Source organism: Hakea prostrata, chromosome 4 (genome assembly GCF_041222555.1).
Source record: "Hakea prostrata isolate BN-2017 chromosome 4, UWA_Hpros_2, whole genome shotgun sequence".
Lineage (NCBI taxonomy): Eukaryota > Viridiplantae > Streptophyta > Magnoliopsida > Proteales > Proteaceae > Hakea > Hakea prostrata.
In genome coordinates, this window is record NC_142603.1 from 41,670,919 (window position 1) to 41,685,531 (window position 14,613).

Below are 14,613 nucleotides of genomic sequence, written 5' to 3' on the forward strand. Positions count from 1 at the left end.
ATATCTTATCGATTTTCAGACGGATTCTGTCAGATTCGGATAATAATCGGATAGTTATTTTCTTAATCAGATTCTTCTAAATGGGCATGAATATAGATTGAATACAAGTTTTCAACTACATATTCACATCTATACCTTTTTATTTGTGAAGGCCAAGTTTGAAATTTAAGAATTTAACAATTTTTGGTTGCTATTTTAGTAAAAAACCAGGAAAAATAATCACATATTATAGGTAAAATTTATAAAAATAAGAATAATAAATCTAAATAAGTAACTTAATCGGATAATTTTATCGGACGGATAATATTCAGTAAGAAAGGGGTATACCATACCCGCATCCTATTAATAATCGGACAGATTCGGATACCCCTAAACGGATGTGAATGCGAATTCGGAAGCGGATTTCGGTTAGTTGGACCTAGGTTGTGTTCTAAGTTTCAAGTCAAGTTCAGAACAATCCTAAACTAAGCTAAAAGGATTTTGGGATTGAACTAGGGTTTCAAAAGAGCCTTAAGTGTTTCAGCCAAGCATTTCATTGAATAAAAGAAGGGGGTATAAAATCGGTTTACTATTTCACTCAAGCCAGAAAACCAATCCTACATTGTTCTCATATCCATTCCCGATCATCAGTTGACCTTGATACATCAGTGAAAACTCAAGGTCAAAAAAAAAAAAAAAAAAAACCTCAATGATAAACCAAACCACTCTGTGCTGCCCCATTCCTGCAGTGTTGCTCACCAAACGGCTCTGATGAAAGGCCGGATCAGACCCAACAAAGTAAATTTAGTGCCTTGAACGAGAATAATGATTATCATTGGGGTTCCTCTTTCCACTAAAGACTGCTAATGCTTTCCTTATGGGAGGCTGCAAAGGAGCTCTTTTATCAGAACTGTGGGAAAATATATCATCCGGAATGAAGAAGTCATCTCCCTGTGGAAGAAAGGTAAGTATTTGAGTTATAATCAGATAAATACAGGATTACATACAAATTGTTGAAATTAGCATGAGGGGATGAGTAGACCTGCTTGTTGGCTTTCTTTTTGTTCTTAGGGTACAACACTTTGTGTGGTAGTTGATCTTCACGGAGAACAAGATTCTTGGTGATGGCATCTCTTCCACCTTGAGGTAAAGGAAGCGAAAACTACAGGTAGCTAAGCATCAGCATATGCAATCTAAGACAGAACTCATGAATCAAAATGGCAAACTTAGTGACCTAAGCTTTAACCCAAAATGAGAAGTTGTGATTTAAATGCATACTGTGGTATACTCATTCCAATTTGATGACGAAGAAGAGTCACATGTCATGAGTAAGGTCTGCACCCCGAAAAATGCGACCTATAAGGGAGGTTTCTGTTCTCCATTTATATGTCAAAGACCCTCCTCCAAACCGGGTCACAATGGGATTTGAATGAAGGGAGCCCTGTCGAGGGCATGACAGTTGCTTGGGCACCATTGGCACGGGGACCCACACAACAGCATTCTTCCAAATCCCTTTGATACCAAATGACATACGTCCATACATCTATTGGGGGTTTCCCTTCTCAACTTTGTAAGGCCAAAACCTTCCCAGATGGACCGATGTGAGATTCTTTTTTCTTCTAAGTTCATTTTGGGATTGGTTTTTATTTTATTATTTTTTTGTGTGTTGGGGGGTGGGTGGGGGGTGAGGCGCACAGCATACATCATCGACCAAGGAATCACAGGATTAAGGGATTTCAAGAAAGATAGGTAGAATCATGAAGAACTTACTTTTGTGCCTCGAAGAATGATACGAGGACGACGAGCAGCCAGGACAACCCCATTTTCATTTACTGTCACAGCTACCTTGCGCAAAGTGCCACCATTCCCACATTTTGGGCAGAATATCCTCCCAATCTCAGCAGTCACTTTGTTGCAGGCGTGACACTTTAGTATCCACCTGGTAACAACATAAAAAGGATGAGCACACACACACACATCCTAATCAAACTTTCTGTCAACCAAAAATAAAAGGCATGTGGTAAAACATAAAGCAGAACTAACCAAATAAAAAAGGGTGGACCGGGGGGGGGGGGGTTTGAGGATGTGACAATAAACTAACTAATGGAATCATGTGGCACCTAAAGGTTCATCTTTCAATATTTCTCCACAATGAAATATCACTGGTAAGTAAAAGGAATGCCAAAAATATCACAAAAACAAAAATGGCACGCCAAACCCTCCATATAGGAAATACATAAAGATATATACCTGTGCAGTTGGCGAATCTGCATCCCTCCAGGTGCCAGAAGCCGCAAGCCAATTTGCAGAATAACATTCTGCATTGCAAAATCACTAGTCACACAGGCAACACTTGAGTCGGATAGTGACCGTAACATCCAGCTCTGCTCACTGTTGCAGTCATCCAGCAATGATGTATCGATACTTTCATTGGTTTGACTTGAAGTGTCAACATTTTGCATTCCTTCATAACATGTTTGTACCATGTCTTCAGCATCAACATTACCATGAAATCTTTCAGACCCAGCCTCTGTATCCACAGCTGCAGAAGATAAGCACTCTTCCTCCTCTTCTTGCAGCTGTTCTGATGAATTAACTTCCAACCTCATATTTTTCAGAACAGAAGCTGTATACTCCTCATCAAACTTCACTTCTTTACCCTCATCCCTTGTGATCTGATCCACAACATTGTCTTTGGAGTTTGTACTCAAATGGGAATCAGGTCCCTCAACTCCATTGTCTTCTGTCCGTACCTCAACATCCATGTGATCATCTTTCTCTGATGATACCTCAGACAATTCACGTCTCGCTTTTCTTCTAAGAAATCTTCTGTGAGTACTGCGACTGACAGCGGGCAGCCAGTCATTAGCATTGTCATCAACTTGTCCCACAGAGGCATCAATTCCAGCTGCAACCATCTTCTTCCCTTCAATGTTTCTCTCTTTCTTTTGAGGCAGAAATTTTCCAGGTCTCCTTGACCTATTATCAAGATCCTCTTGATCCTCGGTATGAGCCCCACCATGATTTTCCATCAGAACATCTTCAGAGCTAATATGGCCATCAATGACATTCAAGTTCATGTCCTTCAAAGGGAGAATTCTAGAATTAGGGTGTGAATCAGACTCATCTGCATGCTCCAAAGCTTCCCATTCTTCAAGATTAGGTACGTTGGATCCCCAACCAGGCATTTCTTTCTCAGAAAACCTTTTTACATTAACCATATGGATTGGGGGAGGGGTGTTCCTGAGATGTTTGGTGCCATGAAGTTGAGCTTCCAACGTGTAAGTTAGAGCAATAAGCTTGAGATCAACATCAGAGAGAGTCTGCAGGTCACCAGTTGCCCTTGCAAAGCTGATAACTGTGAAGATGATACATTAGCAATATATCCCATGAGAAGAAAAGATAATATATCAATTGAGATGGGAAAGGGAAGAGTGTAACTACACATCGTTAATTAATAAATGATAGATTAACGAAATTCAATTAAAACATAAAAGTGCCAGCATTCTTCAATAGGTATCAAGAGATTTTAATATATTCTTCTGTTTACTTAAATGATTTTTGGAAGTATGGTTGGGATAAGACAGAACTTGTTGTGAAGAACGGGATTCACCACCACAGCATGAGGTGCACCATAATGCAGATCCCTTAGAACCTTGTTGCAAATTATACACAAATATAGGGTGAAGCTGTGCTGAAAGCTCCTCACAAGCAGAGTCTAAAAGGGGCAATTTTCTCATGCAGCCTTACCTCAGCAATTTTTGCTAACAATGCCTTCACCTCAGGCTACAACTGTGGTCCATCAACCGACTGCACCAAGACCTGCCCCAAAACTATAGGCATATATAATTAATTTAAAAAGAATACTTCTCAGGAAATCTGTCAATTCATTATCTACAAAACTATAACTAACAGCTAAACCTAAGGCCTAAGGGTGTGACGCATCTTATTACAGGTTTTCAGGAAGTAAAGTATTGCCCCATTCAGAAAATACAATTGACAACAAGTCAGCCTTATCGCAATTAAATAGGATTGATTACATGAATCCATGCCCTCTGATCAGCTCTATTCAAGGCCATCCTTGATGCAGTACCTAAACATGCATGTCTCTCTTCGCTGCTCTTAACGTCATTTTATGTTTGCCACTTTGCCTTTGACACCTCCATACTGAAACATGCGAAGGCCTTGAACATGGCCATGCCACATCAAACGACTTTCTTGCAGCTTATCATGTATCAAAATTAATACTGAATCAGCACAAATATGATCTTTCCTTGCTTTTCTTTCCTCGTTTTGCCACTTGTCCATCTCAACGTCTTCATCTCCACCAGACTCAATTTATATGTATGACACTGCCCAACATTCAGGTTTTTTATACTGTTTACAACTTTATATGTGAAAGAAGAAAAGAACATTGGTTGGTTCAATTTAAGTTGTTGTTTACAAATTAATTAGTTATATAACTTCTGAGTTTAGCAGGTAGTCAGGAACTTCACTCTCTCCCATGTTCTAATTATCAAAGTAATGCTATTTTTCAGCTTAGCTTTCCTTTTTTTTCTCAATTAGGAATTGTAACCCACTGTTAAGCTGATGTGAACCAAGGCTAGGGTTAGGGGTGAATTGGTAATTTCCCTACACTTAGGGTTTGCCCAGGAAATTCCAGCAAAAGATAGAGGTGAATTCTACGAAGTTTGAAGTTCATATTTGAAATTTAAAATTTAAGGCAAGTTAGGGTTTCCATTAGGGGTGGGAGAGGGGCTAGGGCTTGCTGTCCTGCAGTTCAGACTTGAGGATGTTACAGTTCTGCAATTCAGAAGCTGTTTCAGAGAATGAGGGACTGAGGTATAAGTAATCCAAATTCTGCAAAATCACTTGAAGAAGATGGAAGTGCAGGAATTTTCAAAATCCAGAATATTGGACTGAGTTTGGGAAAATAATGTTAGGACTATGTTCTAGTGCTAGGGGCAACCAAAAGGAAAGGGAAAGAGGGGTTAAGGGGGCTGGGGTTTGGATTTTGCAGGTGGAGGATGATGAGCACATTTATGTGTGAAATCTTAGGGCATAAAGCATGCATTTTACACACTTAGAGTGGAGCTACCTTGGGTTTTATGTTGTTTTCGCAGATTTTAGGACTTTTCAAGATTTAAGCAAATATTTAGAGTTTTGGGTATGAATCATGCAATTCTAATTTTTAGATTGAAATCTTCTATGTAATGTAATTTCAAGATTCGTTTTTCTCTGGGTCTAGCAATTGCAGATCATTCTAGATCTGGTTGGTTGAGATTCGAATTGTTTGTTCAATTCTTTTTTTTATTTGAAGTTCAAAGATGCAAGGAAGTAACATTCTTCAATTCTCCATATTCTTAATTTAGGATTTACTTTCAGCATTTATTTATTGTTCTCCCTTCCCCATGGGTCCTTGATCAGAGATGCCTACAGTCGTGCCTCTCTTTGGTTAAGGTTTCCCTTTTCCTTTTATTGCTTTGTTATTTATTTTTTGCAATTTACTTTCAGCATTTATTTATTGTTCTCCCTTCCCCCTGGGTCCTTGATCAGAGATGCCTAAAGTCGTGCCTCTTTTTGGTTAAGGTTTCTCTTTTCCTTTTATTGCTTTGTTATTTACTTTCTGCCTTTTATTTATACGTTGGTCATATTTGTATTATTTTTAATTTAATCGCATTAGATGTATGGATTATGACCGCTCGTTTAGTTTAAATAATTAGTCAAGAAATTTGAATCATTGCACTCTCGCATTATTATTAAGAGGTTAAATTCTAAAGTGGCATATCTCCTTGAGATCGACCCGTTAGCTACACGATACCGTGTGCATGCGGTTATTTTTATTTCACAAACAAGTTTTTGATTCACTTCTACCTTTTTAGTGGTATAGTGGGTAAGTATTCCTGCCTATCACGCGGGTGACCCGGGTTTGATCCCCGGCAACGGCGCCAAAAACTTGTTTGTGAAATAAAAATAACCGCATGCACATGGTATCGTGTATCTAACGGGTCGATCTCAAGGAGATATGCCACTTTAGAATTTAACCTCTTAATGATAATGCGAGAGTGCAATGATTCAAATTTCTTGACTAATTAATTAAAATAAACGAGCGGTCATAATCCATACATCTAATGCGATTAAATTGAAACTAAAAATAATACAAATATAATCAATGCATAAATAAAAGGCTGAAAGGAAATAATCAAAGCAATAAAAGGAAAAAGGAAACATTAACCAAAGAGAGGCATGACTGTAAGACATCTCTGATCAAGGACCCAAGGGGAAGAGAGAACAATAAATAAATGCTGAAAGTAAATTGCAAAAAGTAAATAACAAAGCAATAAAAGGAAAAGGGAAACCTTAACCAAAGAGAGGAGGCACGACTGTAGGTATCTTTGGTCAAGAACCCAAGGGGAAGGGAGAACAATAAATAAATGCTGAAAGTAAATTGTAGAAAATAAATAACAAAGCAATAAAAGGAAAAGGGAAACCTTAACCAAAGAAAGGAGGCACGACTGTAGGTATCTTTGGTCAAGAACCCAAGGGGAAGGGAGAACAATAAATAAAGGCTGAAAGTAAACCCTAAATTAAGAATATGGAGAGGGTAGATAGAAGCGGGAATGGAAGGGGGAGAGAAGATTATTGAAGAATGTTATTTCCTTGCATCTTTGAACTTCAAATAAAAAAAAGAATTGAACGAACGATTCGAATCTCAACCAACCCTAACAACCAGATCTAGAATGATCTAGATCTGCAATTGCTAGACCCAAAGAAAAACGAATCTTGAAACTTGAAACTTGAAATTACATTACATAGAAGAATTAAATCTAAACATTCAATCTAAAAATTAGAATCTCACAAAAGCAATCAAAGAAAATTAAAGAAATCCTAAATAAACTAAAGAGAAAAGAAAAAGTGCTTCTCCTAAGCTCTAAAACACGTTCTACCTTGATGGAGTATGCTCTCCTTTTATAGAGTTTACATGGGATATGAATCTTGACAGAATTTGAATCAAAATCGGAGTTCCTATTTGACTCAACCAATTAGGGTTTTGGCATACTAATCGGACTGGCTTAGAGAGATCAAATGCACAATTCCACCGTTGGATTTGAGGATCAAGAAGTCGTGAAGCTCTCCTCCAAAAATCAACTTGATCTAACACTGAATGACCGTTCGATGAAGGGCTTGATCGAAATTGAACAGAGACATTCAAAAACGGGATTTTTCCCTCTTCCTTCTCTGAATATAATTTTTCCTCTTTTTCTTTCTTTGATCAAATCCCAAATAGGGAAATAAGATATTGAAGTATGCAAGGACTCTTTTCTCCATTAGGACTCTCTCAATAATACCTTTGTAGATTTGATTGATAATTTATAATCTCAACCGTAGATCAAAATTTGCTTCTTTATCTCTAAAATATTTTGAGTTGGCCCATAATCACATCTTTAGCCCATCAAGCTCCTAATCAGGCCTATTTTCGGATTTGAGAATTTGAACGGACCTATTGACATGTAAAATCGCATGAATCATACCCAAAACTCCAAATATTTGCTTAAATCTTGAAAAGTCCTAAAATCTGCAAAAACAACATAAAACCCAAGGTAGCTCCACTCTAAGTGTGTAAAATGCATGCTTTATGCCCTAAGATTTCACACATAAATGTGCTCATCAGAGGACATCTATGGCAGCCGCAGGGAAGGAGGAGGGGGAGGGGAGCTTGCATGTCTAGGGGAAGGGTTGGGGATGTCGTGGGAATGAGGGTAAAGGGTTAGGGTAGTCCTGGGACCGGCTGCTGGAGTGAGGCAGCAGCAAGGCAGGGGGCTTGGGAAGGTTGCGCAGGCAGGGAAGGCGTGGGGAAAGGTTGCAGACAAGAGAGGGAGGATTGGGAATGGGGTAGGGAGTTGCTGGACTTGCTTGAATGCTTGCTAGAATGTTGAAGTAATCTTCTAACTTGCTTAAAGGCTGGAATCTCCAGTCCCCCCCCCCCCCCCCCAAAGAAAAGAAAAAAAGGAACCTTGCCACTCATTGAGGCAATTAACACTCAAAATTCTTATTCACCAAATCTGAAAAGTAACATTGCAATAAGAGGCTATTTATATAACAAACTCTGACTCCAATTGGGATCTTCCAATGATAGAATCCCATTACATATTGGAATGGACTCTTATCCAAAACTTCTAACAGATAAAATAAGGAACCTCATCTTATCTAAGCTACTAAATAGGACTCCTTCAAAAACAACTTCAACTCAAAATAAAAACGAATCGAAACCTTACTCAAACTGACTCAGCAAAATTCTGAAAAATTCCTATATTAATTTCAGAGGTAAATTAAGGGCTAAAATGCCCAAAATACCCCTCATTAAGGATTCAGCCAGCTTACGGAGGTTTCTTGGAACCATCCTGGGGGCCCCACTTAGGGTTTCAGCGAGGGGGTCTTTGTGTTCACGTCATAAGCACCTTTATCTACACACACACACCCCAAATTGTGGGAAGAGTAAAGCAAACTAGAATTTTCAATTTTGTTCTTGCAACTGCTGTTGTACTGCAATCTTCTCTCTTGTGAAAGAGTTTCTTGCTAAGATATTCGACTCTAGGCTGCTGGTTGCTTAGTGTTTGAGGTCTAAGCTGCTGTTGAGATTGATTGGACCAGTCAGCTCCTCATTGGTGAGAAGCCCAAGAGGTTCTACTCAATCTCCCATCAACAAGGTTGAAAATCCATCTCTCCATCAAGGTGTTTTGCTTCAAGTTACCTAGAGCTGCTGGCCTTGAAGAACGGGAACTGTGAAATATTCTTGAAGATAACACAAAACTCTAACCCCCACCCACCCCAGGAGAAAAAAGAATCTTGATCCCCTGTTTCAGTCACATTCATAGATTAAAACCCTAGCATCTCTAGCCCTAGTTTTGACCTATAAACCTAAAACCTGTAACCATAATTCCAGCCATTCTACCCATCAAGATTTGATGACAGCATTCCTTCAACAGACCCTCCACTCAATCCCCAATTTCCTCTTGAAACCCTAAGTTCCAGGAAACTCTAAATTTGCACCAAACCTGTAATTTCAACAACTTCAATTCCATTGATCAGTTTCTATCCAAACTTAGATCAAACCTATCTCCCAGCCCCCTTAACATTTGATTCCTCAATCCCTAATGTTCGAAGACATTTATTGGTAGAATAGGGCAAGGAGGATCTCGAATTACTCTGATTCGAGAATCCATGTTTCCTTTTTCAATTGGTTTCCCATACCAGTTGTAGTCGATGGGTTGTTCTATAAATAAAGAACTTGACTGTAGGAGGCTTACACGATGAGTAAGGCCTGCCTTTCTCTGGTTTTCATCTTCTCTCTTCCACGATTATGTTTCCTTCTTATTTCTCTCGAATCTACATGGTATCAAAGCTGTCAATATCAGCCCCTGAATCGATGTTCATGCCTTGGATATTGCTAATGTGAACAGTAGCTCTCTTTTTTATATTTTCTGGCTAGAACCCCTTTCTTCTTCATTTTGGAATGCTCCATCAAACCAACACAAACTTGCCACATTATCAAACGAGGCTGCCTCCTACAGCTGTGGCATCCCACAATGGACTCGTTTCTAGCATATGGACTTGTGATCTGCATCACCAAGTTAAGGTTCCCTATTATGACTTTCATTATAATTATTTTTTTTTCTTTGAGACAGTCTCCAGTTCTATTTCGTTTCCTATTATGAGGCACCTGATTATAGTGAATTTCTTCTCCTCTCCTCTATCTTCTCTTTTGATTTATGTTTGAAATTTCCTAATCAACCTTGTATGGAAAGTGCTCCTTGATGACTACTTTATGCTACCAACTTTGTATGAATATGCTACTTCTGGTTGTATTTAATTTATAGTTTAGCTTATCAGTTTTTCAGCCTATTGGCTTGCTTGGAGTTGATTAGAATTATTAAAAGGCAAGGGAGACAGCATCCATCGTCTTAGGAGTTAGAACCCAGTGTTTACATGGAATTGAGCAACTTATCCATTTCCTCGGAAATTTTACTTGTCTCATAATGTTTTATGCCTAAACAAATAACGTGTTTCACAGGTGGCTCCTTATAAGAGAGTAAGGAAGGTAGTATTGTGGAGTCCATTCCAAGATCATGTTCAGGAAAGAATCTCAGAGATAACTCAGGAGTTAGAGCATCAAGTGACCATCTTAAATTCAAAATCTCCTCCAAAACTATGACTTAGTCTATAATAATCTATCATTTATGCTACTTTTAATTGATTGTATTAAATACTCAATTATTAATTATTATTTTTTTATCAACATAGCAAGATTATGGGGGGAACAATTTACATGTAAAACCAAAGGATACACGATATATCAGTAAATGGCCAGAGCGATTGAATAATTTGCATACATCCTTTAATGGTGAATGTTTGTTCTTGTTTAAAACCAAAAAGGAAAGGTTCTTGGGCTTCAATTTATGGCGACATTGAGAAATTTACAAATGAAGAAGCCAAAAAAAATCTATGAATAAATAAATGAATGACAGAAGAATGGCAGTGTTTCCTAATGTCAGAAACTTAAAGCAAGATGGCATGTTTAGTGTCTTCAGGTGTCTCTAGAGGTGTATCTATGTCTTCTTTGTTGTAACTACAAAGCTCAAGAAGCCACCCAGAAGATCATACGACCAAGTACCACCAATCTATCAACATGTAATTTATCATCTCAGAAATCTATTTTTGAGCCATCCAGACAAACCAAAACCATAAACAAATAAGAATAGGAACCACCTTGCTCCCCAAATTCACCTAATGAAACATGGACAAAGCTCAAGCCATACTGGAACTAACAAATTGATTTTCAGGTACAACTAATCAAAATAAGCTCATCAAATCTGAAATCTTTATGCTCTTAAGAGGCAGATTTTGGGTAAACTCAACTTAATCCAACTACTGCCAGCCATATATTATTTAATCTCATTAACAGTTGATAACTAATATTTTTTCAACTCCATTTCACTTTTAACACTGACTCTCTTCATATCTCAGTAGTGCATTCATACATTCAACCAACTTGCCTCTGTCTCAAACACTTAATAGATATGCTTGGTTGAACTGAATATAATGAATGACAGGGACATGGGAAATTCAGAAGCAAACAGCTTCTCAGTTTTAGGAATATTCAGGTCACAAAACCAGGGTAACGAAATAGTTAACCTGACACAAAAACGAATCCATAGGAAGTCTCTCTATGGAATTTTGGCCAAAACCATTATCAGCACCCAAAGGATTAGCTAACTGAAGATGCTTTAAGAATTCTAAGAGTTATCAAGGATTGTAAGTTTGTGACTTCAATCTATAGAATAAAACTAATATCAACTGTTAAGAGCCTCAATAACCTACCATCTTGCTCTCCACATCACTACAGACAAAATGGAGTAGATTCTATTCAAAAGGTTAAAAGTGAAACAGTCAATCCCATTATTCCCAAATAGAAAAAGAACACACCTTTCTTTATTGCGTCCGGTGATGGCTCCATAGTCTCTACCGTAAAAGGAACAAATGCTAGTTTGTGCCTAGAAGTTGGGTCTTTGACCTCCTCCATTACTTCCTTCACCGAAACAAACTTATCGGCAGAATTTGTAAGAATTTCTCCACCTTGAATAATAGCAGTGGCATCGACAACAGCAACTGCAATCCCTTTGCTCGATTTGCAGGCCTCGAAGACTCGAGTTGCAGAACTTTCTTGCTGCTTCTGAGGTGGCTCCTTCTTAACAATATTGCTCCAACAAGGGGCCGACGATGGGACCTCCATGACTAGACGAGAATGTGTACCTATAAAATGAAGTACACAAGTAAACTAGTTAAACCTAAGAACAAAAGACCTGAAACTTGGGCGAGAAATAAAAGGTGAGAGAATCAACAAATAGCGAGAGAGAGAGAGGGAGGGAGAGGAGACAAGTGTTTACCTGCAAACATGCAGTGATCAATTCTAAACACAAAGTTAAGACACACATACACACACAAGAAATATTGGATTCTAAGACAAGGGGAAGTAGAGAGAGTGACAACATGCAGAGAGATGGTGAACTACAATAAAAATGGAAAGCCGGAACATGCATGAATTTGTGAAAGGGAAGAATACCAATGATGAAAAAATGCCATTTGATAACTTTCGGGGAAGCGACATCACAAACCCTCTTCAGAATAAATTCTGAGATTTAATTAGCTGACCTTAACTTTCCTATGAGTATGTTTGGTTGCAAGGGGAGTGAAAAAGGGAAAGGAAGGGAATGGAAGTGAAGGAAATTCTTTTTACCTTTTATTTTGTTTGGTTACAAGTAAAGTGAAGTTAAATTAATTTTACCAAGTTGTTTGGTTGGCTGGTAAAATTGATGCAAAATTGATGCAAAATTAATGTAAAATTTTCTAAACAATCTCTATATCTTTATTGGTCATAGTCCTTCAGTTGGTTGATTAACAACTACCAAAGATGGCATTGTTCAGATGAGGTAAAACACCATCATATTTCTGCTATGCTATCTCATTTACTTTTCAATCAGACCTAATCCTGCCTTAAACCCAGCCCTCTTTTTGCACCATCATCATTTTGTGCTGGGAGTTTCCACACTTGACAGCAAAAAGGAAGCAAGATTCGACCAATATGGCCTCAGCATACACACTTGAGCTTTAAAAAGTTGGATCAGCGTCCACTGAGCTAAGTTTGGTTTTGACTGAAGTACTTTGAAACTACAATAATTTGTAAAAGGTGCAGATCCTCATCATTTCTTAAAGTTAAGTGCAACTTGCATGATTGACACTTGAACCGGCAAAAAAAAGCAGTAAGTAATGCAACTACAGTGTTAAATAGATAAAAAGAGAATCCCTCTCCACCCTAACACACATTTTCACAAACACATACTGTACATTCAACTACTCTTCTATAAAATATAACCAGCCATCATAAAAGCATACAACTCTATCTGCTAGGACTTCTGGTGGGAGTCATCTGGTCATATAGTGAACGGTGAACCCAATTACTGGAACATATAAAAATAATCGAAGCTTACAAAACGAATACTAAAACGCTTTAAATTTTCAGTGAAAGGGAATCCAACAACTCATGCTTTAAAGCAACAACAGTGGCTCCTAAAGGAAATGCCCACTATCAGCAGAAACCCAATGCCTCCATGGCCCAACTGCATTTACAAAAACAACAGAGAAAAGAAGAACCTCTGCAGTGCCAATGATGTATCACCAATGGTGGGCAGAGATGGTTCAGCTTTTAAGATACAATCCTATGATCGCCTGAGCCTATTTTGGACTTGCATCAAGCAACAAGCAGGTCGGAATTGGATTTGAATTTAGTTCGACCAAGCACAATTAGCGCGAACAACCAAAATCAACAAACAACAAAAGCCAAAGAGAAGAAAACAGAACCCAAACCTTAAGTTTTAGAAGCATCAAAATTTTACGCTCAATACCTTGAATCCCACTGTTGGGTTAGTGAAAACAGACGCACCTGCAAAATCTCTAAGCAGAGACAGGGAGGGGGGAAAAAATATAAGAACGGCTACAGGCGAGAAAGGACTGTATAAACGGAACTCAACAGCAACCGTAAAGACAGAGAGAGAGAGAGAGTGAGGACAACCTGAGAGTATGTTCGGTTGCAACCGTGAAAGCCTGATCCAGATAGATAGCTAGAGAGTGGGGGAGAAGAACTTGAGCGTGATTCAGAGAAAGAGAGAGAAGAACCTGAGCCTGATCAAGAGACAGATGGAACAACCTGATGATCAGAGCGAGGAAGAGGAGTGAGAAGTCGAGGGTCGAAAGTCGAGAGCAACGATTCCAGGGTTTTCAATTTTCTTGGGTTTTTGGTCCGTAATGCGGAGAGGGCGGGGGTTAGCCCCTTGCCGGCGGCACATGTAATTTCTGTCCCTCCATATATAAAAACAAGCCCCTTTGTACCCAAAAGATAAAAACTAGGGGTGTCAATTTATAATCCAACCGTTAAAATCGAATCGAATTGGGCTGAGGGTGGCAGAGCCTGCACCAACTCAAACCCAAACCGCCACCCGTTATAACCCGTTTTACAACCCGTTATATAGTTTAACATTAAATATTGTTTGAATCATCATATTACCACTAGGTAGTTGATATAGATTATTTGAAAATTTGAGCATAAATTCAAAAGATCAAATAGTCATTCTATTACTTATAAGAGACAATTAGAAGGATTAAGTATGAATGTTCAATTGAATGTACAAAGTTTATTTAAAATTAAGTAAATATTTTTCTTGCATACCATAAATTATTATTCCAAACCATTGTCTACCCGAGTATAGATCGTTAGCCCAAACCGTTAGTTTGCCCGAACCCAAACCGCACCAAACCGAAACTAGCCCGAAACCGTTATTTTGCTAACGGGCTGTGTTTGGGCTGAGTGGTCTTGAGCCCGAAACCGTTAGGCCTAGCCCAAAACCGCCCCAACCGCACTGTTGACATCCCTAACAAAAACTCTCTCAAAAACGATTTTCTTCTACCAAAAAAACCGTTTTACTTGCTTTAATATGCAGAGAGACTAGAAAAATAGAAATACATTTGCTAAACTGGTTTGTTTTTATGTGCAAGAAGAACGGACCAGTGGTAAATTGGATT

At 38.5% G+C, this 14,613-nt stretch overlaps 1 protein-coding gene across 5 annotated transcripts; it reads right to left on the bottom strand.

Moving 5' to 3' along the window:
- Positions 1-496: 496 nt before the first annotated feature.
- LOC149018915 (RNA-binding NOB1-like protein) lies at positions 497-13,862 on the bottom strand. Of its 5 annotated transcripts, none has more exons than XM_089153037.1 (7): positions 13,607-13,862; positions 13,402-13,477; positions 11,464-11,790; positions 2,230-3,337; positions 1,750-1,918; positions 1,022-1,141; positions 497-930 (listed from the first exon to the last, which is right to left on the bottom strand). In XM_089153037.1, exons 3-7 carry the CDS (start codon positions 11,768-11,770, stop codon positions 784-786), a joined length of 1,851 nt encoding a protein of 616 aa, XP_089009163.1. In that variant the 5' UTR covers positions 11,771-11,790; positions 13,402-13,477; positions 13,607-13,862; the 3' UTR covers positions 497-783. The 5 variants fall into 5 exon arrangements, with proteins under 5 accessions (XP_089009163.1, XP_089009161.1, XP_089009164.1 ...); XM_089153035.1 differs by having other exon boundaries at positions 13,402-13,488; XM_089153036.1 differs by having other exon boundaries at positions 498-930; positions 13,440-13,477.
- Between the last annotated feature and the right edge of the window lie 751 nt (positions 13,863-14,613).